The 14,948-nt window shown below is 34.1% G+C and overlaps 1 protein-coding gene across 1 annotated transcript in view; it reads left to right on the top strand.

The window, feature by feature from the left end:
- Positions 1–14,948, top strand: part of LOC139701070 (pumilio homolog 2-like) — a 1,002,002-nt gene that overhangs the window by 971,708 nt on the left and 15,346 nt on the right. The window contains exons 10-14 of the mRNA XM_071599645.1: positions 1,034–1,114; positions 6,620–6,807; positions 7,453–7,594; positions 9,177–9,302; positions 14,703–14,891. Of these exons, the coding sequence (XP_071455746.1) occupies positions 1,034–1,114; positions 6,620–6,807; positions 7,453–7,594; positions 9,177–9,302; positions 14,703–14,891 (726 nt within the window). The remainder of the gene's footprint in view (positions 1–1,033; positions 1,115–6,619; positions 6,808–7,452; positions 7,595–9,176; positions 9,303–14,702; positions 14,892–14,948) is intronic.

Here is a 14,948-nt window from a genome sequence, read left to right as displayed (position 1 = left end):
GTGGTGGATGATTTTCTACATCCATATTGCTTATTGATTGATTTGGAAACTTCTTATTTTACTTTTGTTATCAAAATAAATGATTAATTAAGGGGATTATATTAGAATTGTGTCATCAGCTACAGAATCATCCTTCAAGAATTCTGGACATTGCACCATCTTCTGGTGACTTAGATGTTCCACACCTGCCTAAAAGTAATTTTTTTTGTTTCATTGTAGCCATAAAATATGACTTTGTAAATGGTCAGATTTTCTACATGTTCTGATGCCCATTTTTCATAAGCTCTCTCACTTAATGCTAAGGTGTGTTTGTTAAATTGGTGTTTTCTTGTACATAACTAATCAAGTAGCACTCCTAATAAGTGTACAAATTGCATGCTGTTAAAGCCTTGAATTTTATCTCTGCCTATTAATAAATATAATTTAACCTCAGTCTTATTTTGAAAGAGTAGTCATATTTTTTCAGAAAATTAGTAAAATTGAATATCCAAGCGTCAGTATCGATTTTTCATTATTAAAACCAAGTTAAAATTGTTTTTTTTTTTTCATTTTTGTGACTACATCGTTAATCCACCGGCTTGATGATATTTTGGTCATTGTGCCCTGAAGTCTGTAATATTTGTAAAAGAATCACTGTGAAATATCCTCAGATCTTTTTTATTTATAATTCAGTTTAAATTGTTATCCTTGAAAAGCTTCAGTTTTTAAGTACATTGAAATTTTTTTATCCATTTTTTTTTATTCTTTTGTTACTGTTTACAATTTTCTGTGTAAATGAACATAAACCCTCTTTTTACAGGTTATGAGGTAGTTTTTGAATATGTTTTACTGGCAGCCTTTATAAATAGCATTTTCAAGGCTAGTAATCAGTGCCGTTGTTGATTTTCATCTTATAATTCCATAAAATAAGTTGGCTTATTGTGTGGAAGTGTGTATATGTGTATAAATGTATGTGCGTGTGTGTCTGTGCATTTGGAATTGAGACCCTTTCCCCCTCTCCAACCAAAAAACCCTTTCTCGTTTGTCATTCTAGGAATTGCTGCTCCGGCTGCATTCACTAGCGCACCCTATGTGATCAATACACAAGAGCCCTACGTTGGAACACTAATAGCAGGTACTAAAGTACAAGTCTATACACCACTTCTGCCCTTGCTTGGAATGCTTTCCAGATCATAAACTCAAGAGTGTATCGATGAAAAGGTGTTTATTGCTGAGGGAAAGTCATGTTTCATGTCAATGCAGGTGTTGATTCCAGTTTTAGTGTTGGAATTTCTTGTGAACTGGAATCCTTGATTTGGATGTAGGTCTTCTTTACCAGCTCCATGATCAAGACAATGTAATGTTGACTTGATCATGCATACATGTAGACATGATCAGGTGTCATTGGCTTGTCAGTGGTCATCGCTGGTGGGAACCAAGAAAACTGTAATGTCAAGGATTGTAAAAGTTGGGATGTCCAAGGGGTTTTGAGATTTCTAGATTAAAGGAAATAGTGTTTGTTTATAGTTTGTTGTGGAGTGACACAAAGATATTTATTCAACATTCAGTTAGTGAAAGTGTTGTATTTATTTCTTAAATATTAGATACCATTTTCAGAACAGTGTGTGCCTCAAAATCAATTACATAATAAAATGAATGGAGGATTTGTAAAAATTCCATAGGAATATTAGTGGCTGAAAATGGCAAAGAACTTTTTGCATGTGTAAAATGCAAAAATTACCATTTATGGTTCAATTCTTCCCAAGTCAATGCTCAACACTTCCCTTTTCATAAAATTTGGAAAGCATTTTGGTGTTTTAATTCAGCATGAATTAGCTTACTATTTTACTAAGCCATTTGTAAATCTTTATTGAATCCACTGACTAATCCTTTATTTATCTAAACTTAACGTATATTTAATTCTAATCAACTTGCATTAATAATTGCTGGTTCACTGCACTAAATGCATTAACTTCCAACATATTTCAATACTTTATAAGCTCAAGCTTCCTTATCAAAATATTTTAATATTTCTTACTTTAGTTGAGTAAGAGATCAATTTTTACATGATGATAATGTGGGACAAACCTTGTGGATATTGCCTTTGCAGTTTCCAAATATTTCATTTTAGTTTTAACATTCTGCATGTTATATAATTGATGATTTCAAGTTAATATAGTACAGAATTAGTTTACAAAATATATTTTATCTCAAGCTTTGTGTGTTTAATAATTTGTTCCTACATGATAATTTCTGTGAGAATATAATTTGTTGGTTCTCTTATGTCTTGTATTTAATGCACAATTTTACATTGCACACATCATTCTTGTTGTTAATTCACGTATACATGATTTAAAGGAGGCATATTGTGCCCATCGTATGCAATTTTGTACAGCATCTGTGTGTAGAGTGTACATTTAACTAGGTATTCATCTGTTTCATTAATGGCATGCACTCGGAGAAAAGTCATCATTATCCATTTGTAATTCTAAGACTATCAGGAATGTGGCCTGAATTTCGTCAGTTGTAGTTTTGGCAGTTATAATTGTCTTATAATATGATTGTACAGGTATGTATTGTGATTGCCCATCCTCAGTCAAAGATTTCTTGTACATTTTTAATGTAAAGCTACATCTGGGAGGGCCGAAAAGATAACCATCGAATTTATGAATAATAATTTGAAAGGGTATATAAGATTTATCATAATTACTCTCTTAGTTTATAATCAAATGAATGCCACTGTGCACATATTAGCAATGCTTGAATGATTTGGTGTTATAAAACTTATGCAACCATTCAGTGTGACAGAGTACTAGCTTGATCATACATACCTGTACATTAAATGAAAACCCGCCAATGGTGTGTCAATTCTGTTAAATACTGATATTTAAGGCCATGCTTTGTGTTTGTGGCCTTGAATTAGTATTTGACATAATTGCTGCTCAGTAGGTGTGCTTTCATGTAATGTAAGCATGATCCACTGTATTTAGTAGGCAGTGGTAGATATCAGACACACAGGGCTAATTAGTGCACAAGCATAGAGGGTTAATTAATGTGCAACCATAAAGGATCAGTTAGTGCACAGTCATAATTTTAGTTGAACTTCCTAGATGTAGTGTATTTAATAATCAATTAAGAATCATAATAAATTAATAAAATGCTTACCACCATCTTTTATCATTCTTGATATTTTCAAAAGGGTCAGTTGCTTTTTGCACCTCTATGTTTGTCATTTTTTCCATTTACAAGTGAGTAAGAACTCATTTCAATTCATATTTAGCCATTAATCGCAGCCAGGGGTGCACTGGCCTCGGTGAATATTTCTGTTGGCCATCGCACGAGAGGTTGAAACACCTGAAAAATTTCTCTTTGATTAAGCTGCAATATGGACCATTCTCAAATTGTAACCCAGGCCTATTTTGGCAGCCTCATCACTACCATTTTGATAAGCATCATTCTCCATGTCCATTGCAGTATTTCTCCTCTGCATTATTATTTTGAGTGGAACTCCAGTGGTTTATATATAGTGCCCATTCACATGTGTACTTCCGTTCACTTGATATTATTAATGCTAAGTTTTTCAGATATAATGATTGAATAAGCTGTAAGATAAGTTCATAAAATTGTAATAGAGAACTCAATAGCCCTCCCATTATGTTATGTGTCAGTGGTAAGTAATAGATCATTAAGGTTATGTTTTTTTATATCAGGAAAATCAGTGCAAACTGTTCTTTAAGGATTTTCAGTGAACTAGAAAATCAGAAATTGGATATGAATGTGTTATAAAAATAAATTGCATTCAAATTATGATGTAAAGGTAGGGTTTTAATGCCCAAGGAAATTGTTTATAAAACTGCCAGTTTTCTATAATATTGGGTGTGTAGGACCTTTGGGAAGTGAGAAGTGTGGTGGGAACTCCCTGGTACTCTTGATAAATATGAAATGAATGGAATTCACGGCTTAAATTAGGAGACTCTCCCTAGTAGTTTAAACAATAATAACTACATTAAGGGCTCCTCGGTGTTAATATCAAGAGCCTGTGGCTAACTTAGAATTCTAAATAGGTTTCAGCTAGTTTGTTTTTATCACGAGGTCTGAAGGATTCAGCCTGTTAAATGCTTCATCCATCCAAGATTTGGAAAATTTAGAAGAAAACATTTCAGTTTTTTATTGTTGACTTTTTCGATTGAAAGTTGCTTTTCAGCTCTTTCCACTAGTTTTTTTGTTGTGGCATTGAGTCAGTAAAACTGTTTCCATTACTCTTTATTTTTCATCAGTTGTTTAATTCATTTCATACCAGTTTACGTTTAGCTGGTTTAGGTTTTAGATTATTTGAGAGTTTTTAAAATAATTTTTAATTATAATTTTAATATAAATAATTGTATAGAGTAGAATCGTTTAAAATGAACTTCGTTTTTTAAGTGAACATGTTATAAGATTTTGGATATTTATTTGTACAGGTTTATGTACTTATACCTATATATGTACTTAGAATACAGTATTATTTTTTTATCACGAAACACTGCACTTGGCACATATGTTTGTCTGTTTAACTTATGAAAACATTTTTAAATATAATAATGTGGCAATTTAGAAAATTAATGTAAATATTGCCGATGACTAATGAAAATGCACATAACTTATCATGCATAAATAAATTAGGGTATATTAAACTCATCATCAAAAAAATCAATTTAGCTTTAATATGTGTGAATTTTCACACGCCGTATAGGGCTTAGTACTGGGTGATCTCTACCATCACCTACTAAACCGACCTTCGGGTTGATTACTGTGTTTATGGTTTTTTATTAGTAATTTCTTAATTCTAATGAAGAAGTAGATTTATATTAGCATCTTTAGCTTTGTTACATCATTCTTTTCGAAGAGGACATTTTCTGTATATTTATTGTAATGCCAGTTTACAAAAAAAATTGTTTTTGTAACATTCTTTTTTGTAAAGAATATAAATATTTACTTTTTTAAATAAATCTGAACACTCATTAATTCTATCTATTAATTTATTTTAAAATATGCTGGCATTACATTTCCTTCTACTAAACAAAAATGGCATGAAATAAGACTTCCAGAAAGTTGTGAAATACTCTAGATTTGACCTCATGAAAGATAAATAAAATAGCTGAAAAATATTAAAATTTTTAAATTATTTTTATTAGTGATAGAAACGTATTGGTATAACAGTGTGTGTCACTCGTTGCTCTGCAATGCCACATTTAAAGTGCTGTGAAAATCATTGCATAGGGCATCCTTTATTTTAGGTATGCATAGGGATTTTATTAATTACTTAATTCAGACCTTTTGATTCCTAATAACTGAGCGTTATTTTCATCTTTGCCCTCTAGTTGATGAGCCTTATGAGTAGTAACCAAAAAGTTCCATTTGAAAATTGCTCTTTCAAAGTCAGTTAGGGCAGCATGAGTCGCAATGGGTTCTATGATATTTTTATGTAGTTGAGAATCTGAATACAATCATCTGCCAGTTCACTGTGTATTAATAGTAATACCGTTGTATTTGTTGAGAGATCACCCTTTAAAATGAATAGGAAACATCAATAAAAGAAAAAAATAGCAAATAATTTTATTAATAAGAGTTTAAAATCATGTTTTCTTACAGAAAAAAGTTGAGAAAAAATATAATTTACAAACTATTTTCAGGATAAAATAAATCACCAAAGAAAGTCATTGTCAAATATTCTGATAAAAGTTCATTTTTTTCCTTGGCTACTGATTAGTCATCTCATTATCAAAAATTGAGGTTTTGCCAAATTCTTAAGTGTTATTTACTATTATGTAGTAGAATATGTCAACCTGAACTTTTCATGATTTTCTCATTAGCAACTTTAACATGAACTTTGACTTATGAAGATGACAGTATGACTCTAAAACAAATATATAGATTTATGCAAATATGTTCATGATTCATTTACCATCCAGTTAGTCTATTTTTTCAGGAGAGGTTTTTATAACTTATATAAAATATAATATTTGTTTTAAAATATTAATGTCTATTTATAGGTACAGCGTTATTCCTGAAATTGTAAAATCTTTGCTGTAGTCAAATATTTAGAGTTCCCACTTTCTTGAACCTCGTATACTACACTATATCCCATGCTGTTATATAATGGCAAAATGGAATCGTTAGTATTTTTAGTAAACTTCTCATGAAATCATTAAAATGTGATCAAGAGGAAACTTATCAGTTATAAGATGTGAGAACAATTTCCACTTTTACTCTAGGAGCCTTGTGATCACATCAACATGAAATGACGTAATGAGCATGATGAAAGCGAGTTTTATTAGTATATTCTGCTGAGAATAGTCCTTAAATGTTAGGTGGTTAACATTATTTTCAAAATTATTCTTCTGATAAAAGTAGTTCCATTCTCTTCAGATTCTTTCAAGTATTATGAAGATTATCTAATTATATGCAATCGAGATCATGATGAAATTTTATTTTTGTGTGCCCTTATTTGGAAGAATTTGCACATTTTCAACCATGCATAACTTCTATGGGTTGTCTAGGTCTTCGAAATGTGAATTTTCTGTCGTTTTATATATTTTGGTTGCTCATGCCTGCATTGTTCAATTATCTTGGTCATCACACGCAATGTTCATCCCCTCAGGTCCCCCAGCAGTTGTTCCTCAGTACTATGGCGTTGCACCATGGAGTGTTTATCCAGCCAACATCATCCAGCAGGGCGCAGCGGCAGCAGCAGTTGCAGCTGCCGCTGCCGCACAGCAGCAAAGAGGAAGGCCCCTCACTCCATCTTCTGCATCAGAGATTAACACTGGCACAGGAAATCTCAACCAGGTACGCTCACTACCGTTTTTTGCCACATTATGGACAATCTTTTTCCCCTGCTGATAAAGATGATTTTATTAATTTTTTTAACTTTGAAAATTAGCATTGCAAGTTTTTTTGTCGCCATAAGTGAATGTCCTTGCTCCTATTGGAGATACTATTGTATTTTTGCTGGCCAGCATGGTGATGAGATACTGTCTCTGTGCCTGCTAACCCAGAGGTTACAGGTTCAATTCTCACCTGGTTGGTTTTCCTCCACCCTTGGGTGTTTGTAATTGTCTTTGTTGTTATTTTGATGTTGAATGGATTGAAAACCCTATATAAAGGCCAAAAATGGATGTTTTCCTATGGAAATGGATAAATGTTAAATAAATAATTAAATTTTTCATTTAAATTTGAATGAGAATTGTAATATGTAGTTATTGAAAGGGAAGAAATGCCTTTTTTCAGCCTAGTTATAGCATTGAACTTGAAAATTCATCTGTCATAAAGATATTTTTGCTGTAACTGATAACAGTGTTGTTTGCTATTGACCAATATTTTTTATTCATGATACAGGTAATTTACAAGGCTGTCAGTGCCTCTATTGTAGTATGATGTCCAAGTGCATTAATTCAGTATTTTTTATGCAAGAATTTTATCCTCTCCATTTAGGTTCAGGGGCAGTTTCAGGTGATTCCTACTTACTATGACCAAAATGGCCCTATTGTTATGGGCAATGTACGAGGTATCAGCAGTGGAACACAAATGCGCCTTGTGTCTCCTGCTCCAGTTATTGTTAATGCTGGAACACCAGGTGAGAATTTCATTTTTATCACATTCTATAGCCTCATGGTATATTTGAATTTACTTACATTTCCTTCATTCATTTCAAGAAATTTCAGAATTCACCAAAAATAGCATAGGCAAAATTTTGTGGAGAATGAATACAGCAATGAGGTGACTTTTGTTCATTAGTCCATACATACTCCTAATATCCTTTTCATATTCTATCGACAGCACTGAAATCAGTCGGGTAGTGATAACTTCAATATTTTTTAATGAAAATAATTAAATTTTGGACCTCATTTAATAAAATTTAAGTTAAATACAAACACCTTTTGATATGGACAGGATTTGTTAGTATTAAGATGAACTGCTGTTGCCTTAGTAAAGCCTTTATTATGGAAGTCTATTTTACGGCATTTAAATTTTCTGAATTTGTTGTCCCACTTTTTAAGAGGACATGCTCTCATGTGTGTTGCCACTCCCAAGTTTATATTTCCCATATGGCTGAGAGGTGATGGTGTGGAAGAATGCTGTTAGTCAGAGTTCACAAATGACTTAAGTAAAATCAAAATTTTTACAGTACAACATCAGTGTACCATTTAATTTATGTTATCCCAGGTTGGAATAATGAGCTCACATATTTTGCTTGAGTTTCTGATGGTCAAGCACTCAATTTTTATAATGAATAACTGCTGCCTTAATGTTCAGCGTATGATGATAATTACACAAAGTTGGAAGCCAACTAATGTTAGCAGCCACATCAATTCAATATTTCACCTGTTCTCTCATGAAGTCATCCCATACTGTTTGTACAGTCATCCTGTTAAATGTAATTTCAGACTCTATTGCATTATATAGTGATTGCAGGATTCCAATCTCAAATTTTGTTAACCTTCACCATGTTCCCTAATTAAGAAGTGTATTTATTTCATTGTTCATCCTGCACCCTTTGTTAGCATTTCATATACTGTTTCCAGGGAGGTGTACAAACACTTTACTGTGGTGCAATTTACACTTGAGTTGAATACTAATCGAACTTTCTCTCTCTGCTATTCCTCACAAGATTTCTTAGTTTTATTTAAATTGTATGTATTACAATGCGGCAATCTCAGCGACAACATGCTAGTACTCAATGCAACAATTTCAGAGTGTTAAAATCATTTGTTTTGACAGGGATTCGAACCCGGATCCCTTTATGTCCGGCCAAGTGCTTTAGCCAGTTGAGCTATCGAGGCATCCTCTTATACTCTGAAATTTTGGGGCCTCTAAAGGAATGAGATTATTGCTGCTGTCGTGGCATCTCCTGTGTCAACAAGTGACTCTCACTGCATCTCCTGCAGTTTCTTTAAAATTATATGTAGGGCTAAATATAATTTTCTTGCTCGGAATTAAAGAGAAACAGGGTGTTTGTATTCAATAATGTGAGCAAACTTAAATTAACATCCTTAGTGAGAAATAACTCGGAATCCCTGTTGTGCATTTCCCATTCTTATATACTTTTTTGTGGTTATGGTTACGTCATCAATAATTCACTTGGATTGTCCTTTGTGTGATATGAGTTGTCCTTGCCCAGTCTTCTTGTTGAAAATAGTATTTTCTCTTTTTTGCAGGAAATAATATGCGATTACTGGGTAATCAACCTCAGCAAATTCAAACTCCCCCTGCCTCATTGTACAGCGGAAACCAACAAGCCTCACTATATTCTTCATCGGCCTCTGCCAATGGTGGCACTATTGGTACGTACACAATTTTGAGTGTCTAACCAGTATCCTTAATGATTGATATCATGTTGCTCACAGTAAGTACATTGTAGCAACATTTTATCTGGCAATCATCTTTCTGTCATTCCGTTTGTTGCCTCAGTGGCTGTAAATTGCATGCTGTGTTGCATAAGCATTGAATTATTGCGGGAAAGTGTATTTATGTGGTTAAACAAAATTTTTTTACTGAGAGGACATAGCTCCTTGTGGTATGTTTGTACAGTAAAGTGAAATATTCAAGAGGACTTTTAACTTATGGTTCATTTGGAAGAAATTTACCCTTAGATTTTTATTAACAGTATTGAAAGTTTTTACCCATCAAAAATCGAGCCTTCCCCATGAAATAAAAACCTCCTGGCTTTGGTATCACATTAACAAAAATGTCCTAAAATCCCTTGTAAAACAATGGCATGTCATGAAAACATGAATATATTCATGGTCCATTCACCTGAAGTGGTGCTGAGCTGTAACTGGTGTTGTGTGGATGTGGGAATGTGTGGCTGTGTGGCTCATTGACGATGGAATGCTCTTGTTGCCTGCTTTGTTCACTTTTGTATTTTTCTGGTGACTTTTTTATACCGGTGGTGTAATTCTACTTTCTCTTCTTTCTCTTTCCTGCCCATTCATGACCTAATCCCACCTACACTCCCATCATCCCCTCCTTGCTGTTTTTGTTTTTTCGTTTTTATTATACTTTGATCATTTCCTATCACCCTTCTCGACTCTTTTTGTATTCCTCTATATGCCTTATCATTACATCCTTCAATCATTGCAAAAAATTTTGACTTTCCTTTAATTTAATGGCAATTCTCATCCTGATCAAAATCATCTTTTACTCATTTCCTTTCCATCTGTCCATGTTATATGTAAATGCTTGCATCTAATTTCCTTGAACATCATTGCCCTCTCCTCTTGCGCTTTGGCTGAAATCATTCCTCACCTATGACCTGTTTCCATGGTGCAAAATGCCAACAAACTCAATTCATCTCGAATACCCCACGCCTTCCCCCTCCTTATGACGCCACCTGCAAACCTTGGAACTTCTTTATAATATTTTGACCCGTCTTTCCCCATGACTCTCTCTTCCTCTCCTGACCACCTTTTTCCCTCTCCTCCATTTCTTTCTATCTCTCTCTCTCTCTGGGCATCCGTCACTCGTACCACAGGCCTCCAGTCCTCCAGCATTGGGGGCGGGGGTGGGTTCAGCTCACTGGGGGTCGGTGGAGGGGGGGGTGGAGGAGGAGGTGGTGGAGGGGGCGGAGGAGGTGGTGCAGGAGGAGGGGTGGGTGCAGGGAGCGTGGTGAGTGCCCTGCAGGCCCAGCAGCAGTCCCAGCAGCACCAGCAGTCAACGACGAGCAGCCTAGGATACGGGAACAGCAGTCTTGGGACCATTGGGTCCCCAGCTCTGGGATCACTCGGCTCAGGTACAGACAATGAATGCCGAGGCGCCCTCTTGTCTCTGTGGCCGGCACGCTTAACACAAAAGATTGCAAGTCTTGTATTACATTAGAGCTGTAGATGTTCCGTAGTAACCATTAGAAAGTCAGCACTCTCTTTGCTTGTATTTTCAGATGGCATAAATTCTCCTGCATCATTCTTGGCTGGTGATCAACAGGCACACCTAACATTTTTTATTTTATTTTTATTCTTGAAGTATGGAATGTTGTTGGTTTATTAAATTGCAGATCAATTACGACAGGCCATTGCATGTACACCTGTCGCTGAGTAGATGCAGGCTGTGTAACTGAGAATTATAATTCTAAATTATTCTATTGAAACGAATCATTTATTGTACTCTATTAAGCAAAGTGTTCAATTAAAAAGTATAGTTTGAATTGCATTCATAAACATGTTCTAAAAATCGAGTTAGAATACAGTGCAGTCACTGCGGTAGATCTTCGCTAGCTTAGTGAATATTACATTGCATCATCTAAACATTTCTTTTATGTTTTCCATCCCTTAAAATCTCTCACTAGATAGACACCTGCAAAAGTTAGCAAATGTGAAAATGGCTTCTTACAAAGTTTCGACTTCTAAGGCTATTTAGTATTTCCCGGCCCATAAAACGCACTTTTTTGCTCCAAATTGTGTTCTAAAATCCGCCTGCATCTTATGGGCTGAGGGTGTAAGGGTGTATCTTCAAACTATAATACCTAAGCCGATTCAACAAAAAATTACTTTTTTTACTATTTAGTTTTTTTCCCAGGCGTAGGCATATCAGGCATAGAAAATGATTGCCGTTTTACAAATTTTGATAAATTCAATGTTTTGAGCCTGTAATAAGAAACAGAGTTTTAATATTTTCTTGAAAGTACCACCTATAAAATTTCCAAATAAATCCCCGGGGATATCACCCCTCTACTAATGCATTTTATCTCCCCTGATAAACTCAGAGTAAAAAAGAACTTAATCTTCATGTGGTCCTACATGTTCAAAGCTTGAGGAACATGTGAAGAACTAGATAATAATGAATGGAAGAATGAGAATAATGTTTCAACAAAAATGATTTTAATGGAAGCGAGAAAATTAGTGTTTGGTATAGCTGTTGCCAATTCCTTTGAGACACCTTCTTGGTGGAAGTTTTTCGTGAAGAAAAATGGTCTGTGCATATATACCAGTACTACAACAGATCGCACACAGTGCAACTACGATGGCATCACAACTGCCATCCATTTTTAGTGTCTGTAATTATTTGAAAAAGTCTTGGCAGAAAGTTAACAGTGAGACTGTAAAATCAACAATGCGCTAGAAGGAAGTGGAGATGACAGTTTGATTAAGGAAAGTGAAAATAACTATGGAAATAGTTGGCAGTTCAGCAGAGTGTACTGAATGAAGATTAAAATCTTCATCAACTCTGGAAATAATTCAGTAGCAGTAATGACAAATTTCTGCAATTCTACAGTGAATAAGCATTGATATAGCTGGTGATTTTTTAATGTTACAATTCCATTTTCTTCGTATTAAGTGTTAGCATAAAAATGTTTGAACCCTTTTCTTTCTGATCCAAATTTCTCTTGTAATTTTTGACCTGAAAATTCAGTGTGTCTTATGGGCCATGAAATATGGTAATTTATGAATTCACTTTGAAGTGAACCTGGTGCATCAAAATTGCACCAAAGAAATAAGAAAGTGCTGACTTTTTAATGGTCATCCAAACATCAAAATCATTATTGATTCTAATGATGTGTTGTTTTGAAATCATGGCTACAAGCATGGTTTTTGTGAGGAAATAAAGATATGCATTGTTATTCTTGATGTGTTTCCAACACTTGTTTAGCAATAATGTTTGAATTTTGAGTGCCAACATTAGGATCCATAATAATGGAATATTTATCATCAAAAGGAAATGTTTGCTATCAGATTGACCTCAGTGTGTGAGCTTTGTCACAATCTAAATTAGTTTTTATTTTGAGTTATATAATGAAGAATGGAAAAGCAATCACTTAGCGTAGAACTTGGTCTCTAAAACTTTAATTTAAAATACTTGGCCAAAAATTAGCCAATATCCTTACTTACCTAATGGAATATCAACTTGTTGTAGCCATTGTATTAAATTTTTAGCCTTAGTTTACATTTAGAAAGCAAAATGATGTAACTGCACTGAAAAAATAAAACTAGAATGAAAAAGATTAACCAGAAATGATGATGTCGGATCATCAGGACTTTTCTACGTAATGCCTTAGAATTGAAAATGCATATTTTGTTCTACCCCCTTGCCTACTTAAACTTTCAAAAGTTAGAAAAACATTATTGATATTGGTCTCAGTGGCCATATAATGTGCAACATTGTGTAAGTGGTTTCAAATAAAGTCAGTATGAATTTTATTTTAAATGAAAAAGACTGATACCTGCAGAATATGTTAAATAATTATGAATCCAGGTGGATATGAAAAAACAGTAAATATGATTAGATTTGAATAGTTGTTAACATTTATTTATACAAGTTTAATTATATCCATTCATCCAGTTGAAAATAAAAATATATACTGCTCTTCCAAGATCACCATACATGATGTGAAGTGTTTTGAAAATCAGTTCAGATGTCGATATTGAAAAGAAGTGAAAAATAAATTTCATTCCCTAGCAAATGTCGTTGATTAGAATGAGTCACATAATTCCCCATCATTTTCATGTCTTTTATAAATAAACTCTTAATATTCCACACGATGTTCAGTAAAATGTTTGCCTAGTATGAGGATACTAGGGCAATTTTAAATAGGCAGGTTAGTTTTAAATCTAATTATGTTGTATTTAAGATATGACAGACAAAACCAGTAGTTAAAGGTATACCCCAGAAATTTTAATCTTTCAAAGACCAATTTTTCTCTGATATAGCAAACTGCTGCAGGAAACTCATAATTTAGAAGATGATTGGAATGATAATAACATTTTCTTAAATTTCAGGACGCATTGATAATTTGTTTAAATTTCTCTCCTTTCCTCTCTTATCTCATTCCCAAGTATGCCACAGCTTTGCTTTGCCTGTACCTTTCATAATAAATAACATTTTTCATAAATCATTCTCATTTTAACCATATGAAATGTTTATTTTATGAGAAGGATAGTATTGTTAAAGGTACTGGTGATCCATCTCTTAACCATCCAATAAAAAATAACTGGATGGTTTTGTGTGCATGAATTGAAATTGTATCAATTTTGCCTTGCAATCATGCAGTCATTATTTGTGCTTTTTGCATAATTCAAATCTTTCGTTTCCGTTCACCAAAATCATTGTTCAACTTTGACCGTGAGTTAATTATTCTTGTTCATAAAAAATTGCTATGTGCTTACATTATTTCTTTCATATTTTATCCCATATAAAGCAAAATAAATGGATTGGTTGTGGTTATGTATTCACTCATGTAGTCATCTCGTCAATGATGAAATTATACATGTAATAACTGATGACGTGATCATGTCATCATTACTGATTACAATATTTTTGGAATACGAGCATGTTGTCTTTTCATTCATTCACCCTATGATTGCAAGGTACAGAATTCATCTGTGGAAGAATCATACCATATAGTTAGCCATTAGCGCCATCGTAGAGACTCCTAATCCTAGTGAAGGATTCTTTAAATATGAGCAAACTTTACCATAGGCTGAATGTAGTTTCTAGTAACAGTGTCATAACTCAAAATAAAATTAATCAGCTAAGGTGAAGAGAAGCATGCTTGCACATAAAAAGAGGTGATTGGTTCATCTTTGGTGTGGATTTTAATTTGCATGATTTATCAAATGTAATGAATTGTTCATTCTTGTCACTACAGTTCAGTGTTGTAGCCTGCTAAGGCCGTAATGAGGTGGACATTATGTAGCAATCCCTGTAACAAAGATTAAACCATTAGTTTCATTTCTCATCCGTTTGCACAGTCCTATGTCCTCCACCACGAATTGAGAGTCACTCTGTTGATGGCCTCGGTTCTCTCTTGGACACAGGGCTTGGACTGGGGAGTGGAGCATCGGGTGGCCGCCGAGACTCTTTTGATAGGAGTACATCAGCCTTCTCCCCGTCTCTCGAGTACAGCCGTGCCAAATGGCCCCAAAGCTATGGTGCACTTGGTAAGTAATAGCCTCCACTCAGATCTGTATTAACAAGTGTTATGGTGGTCAATCAGT

Source organism: Hetaerina americana, unplaced genomic scaffold (assembly GCF_022747635.1).
Source record: "Hetaerina americana unplaced genomic scaffold, ioHetAmer1.1.p SCAF_11, whole genome shotgun sequence".
Lineage (NCBI taxonomy): Eukaryota > Metazoa > Arthropoda > Insecta > Odonata > Calopterygidae > Hetaerina > Hetaerina americana.
This window is presented reverse-complemented; position numbering and strand designations above follow the sequence as displayed.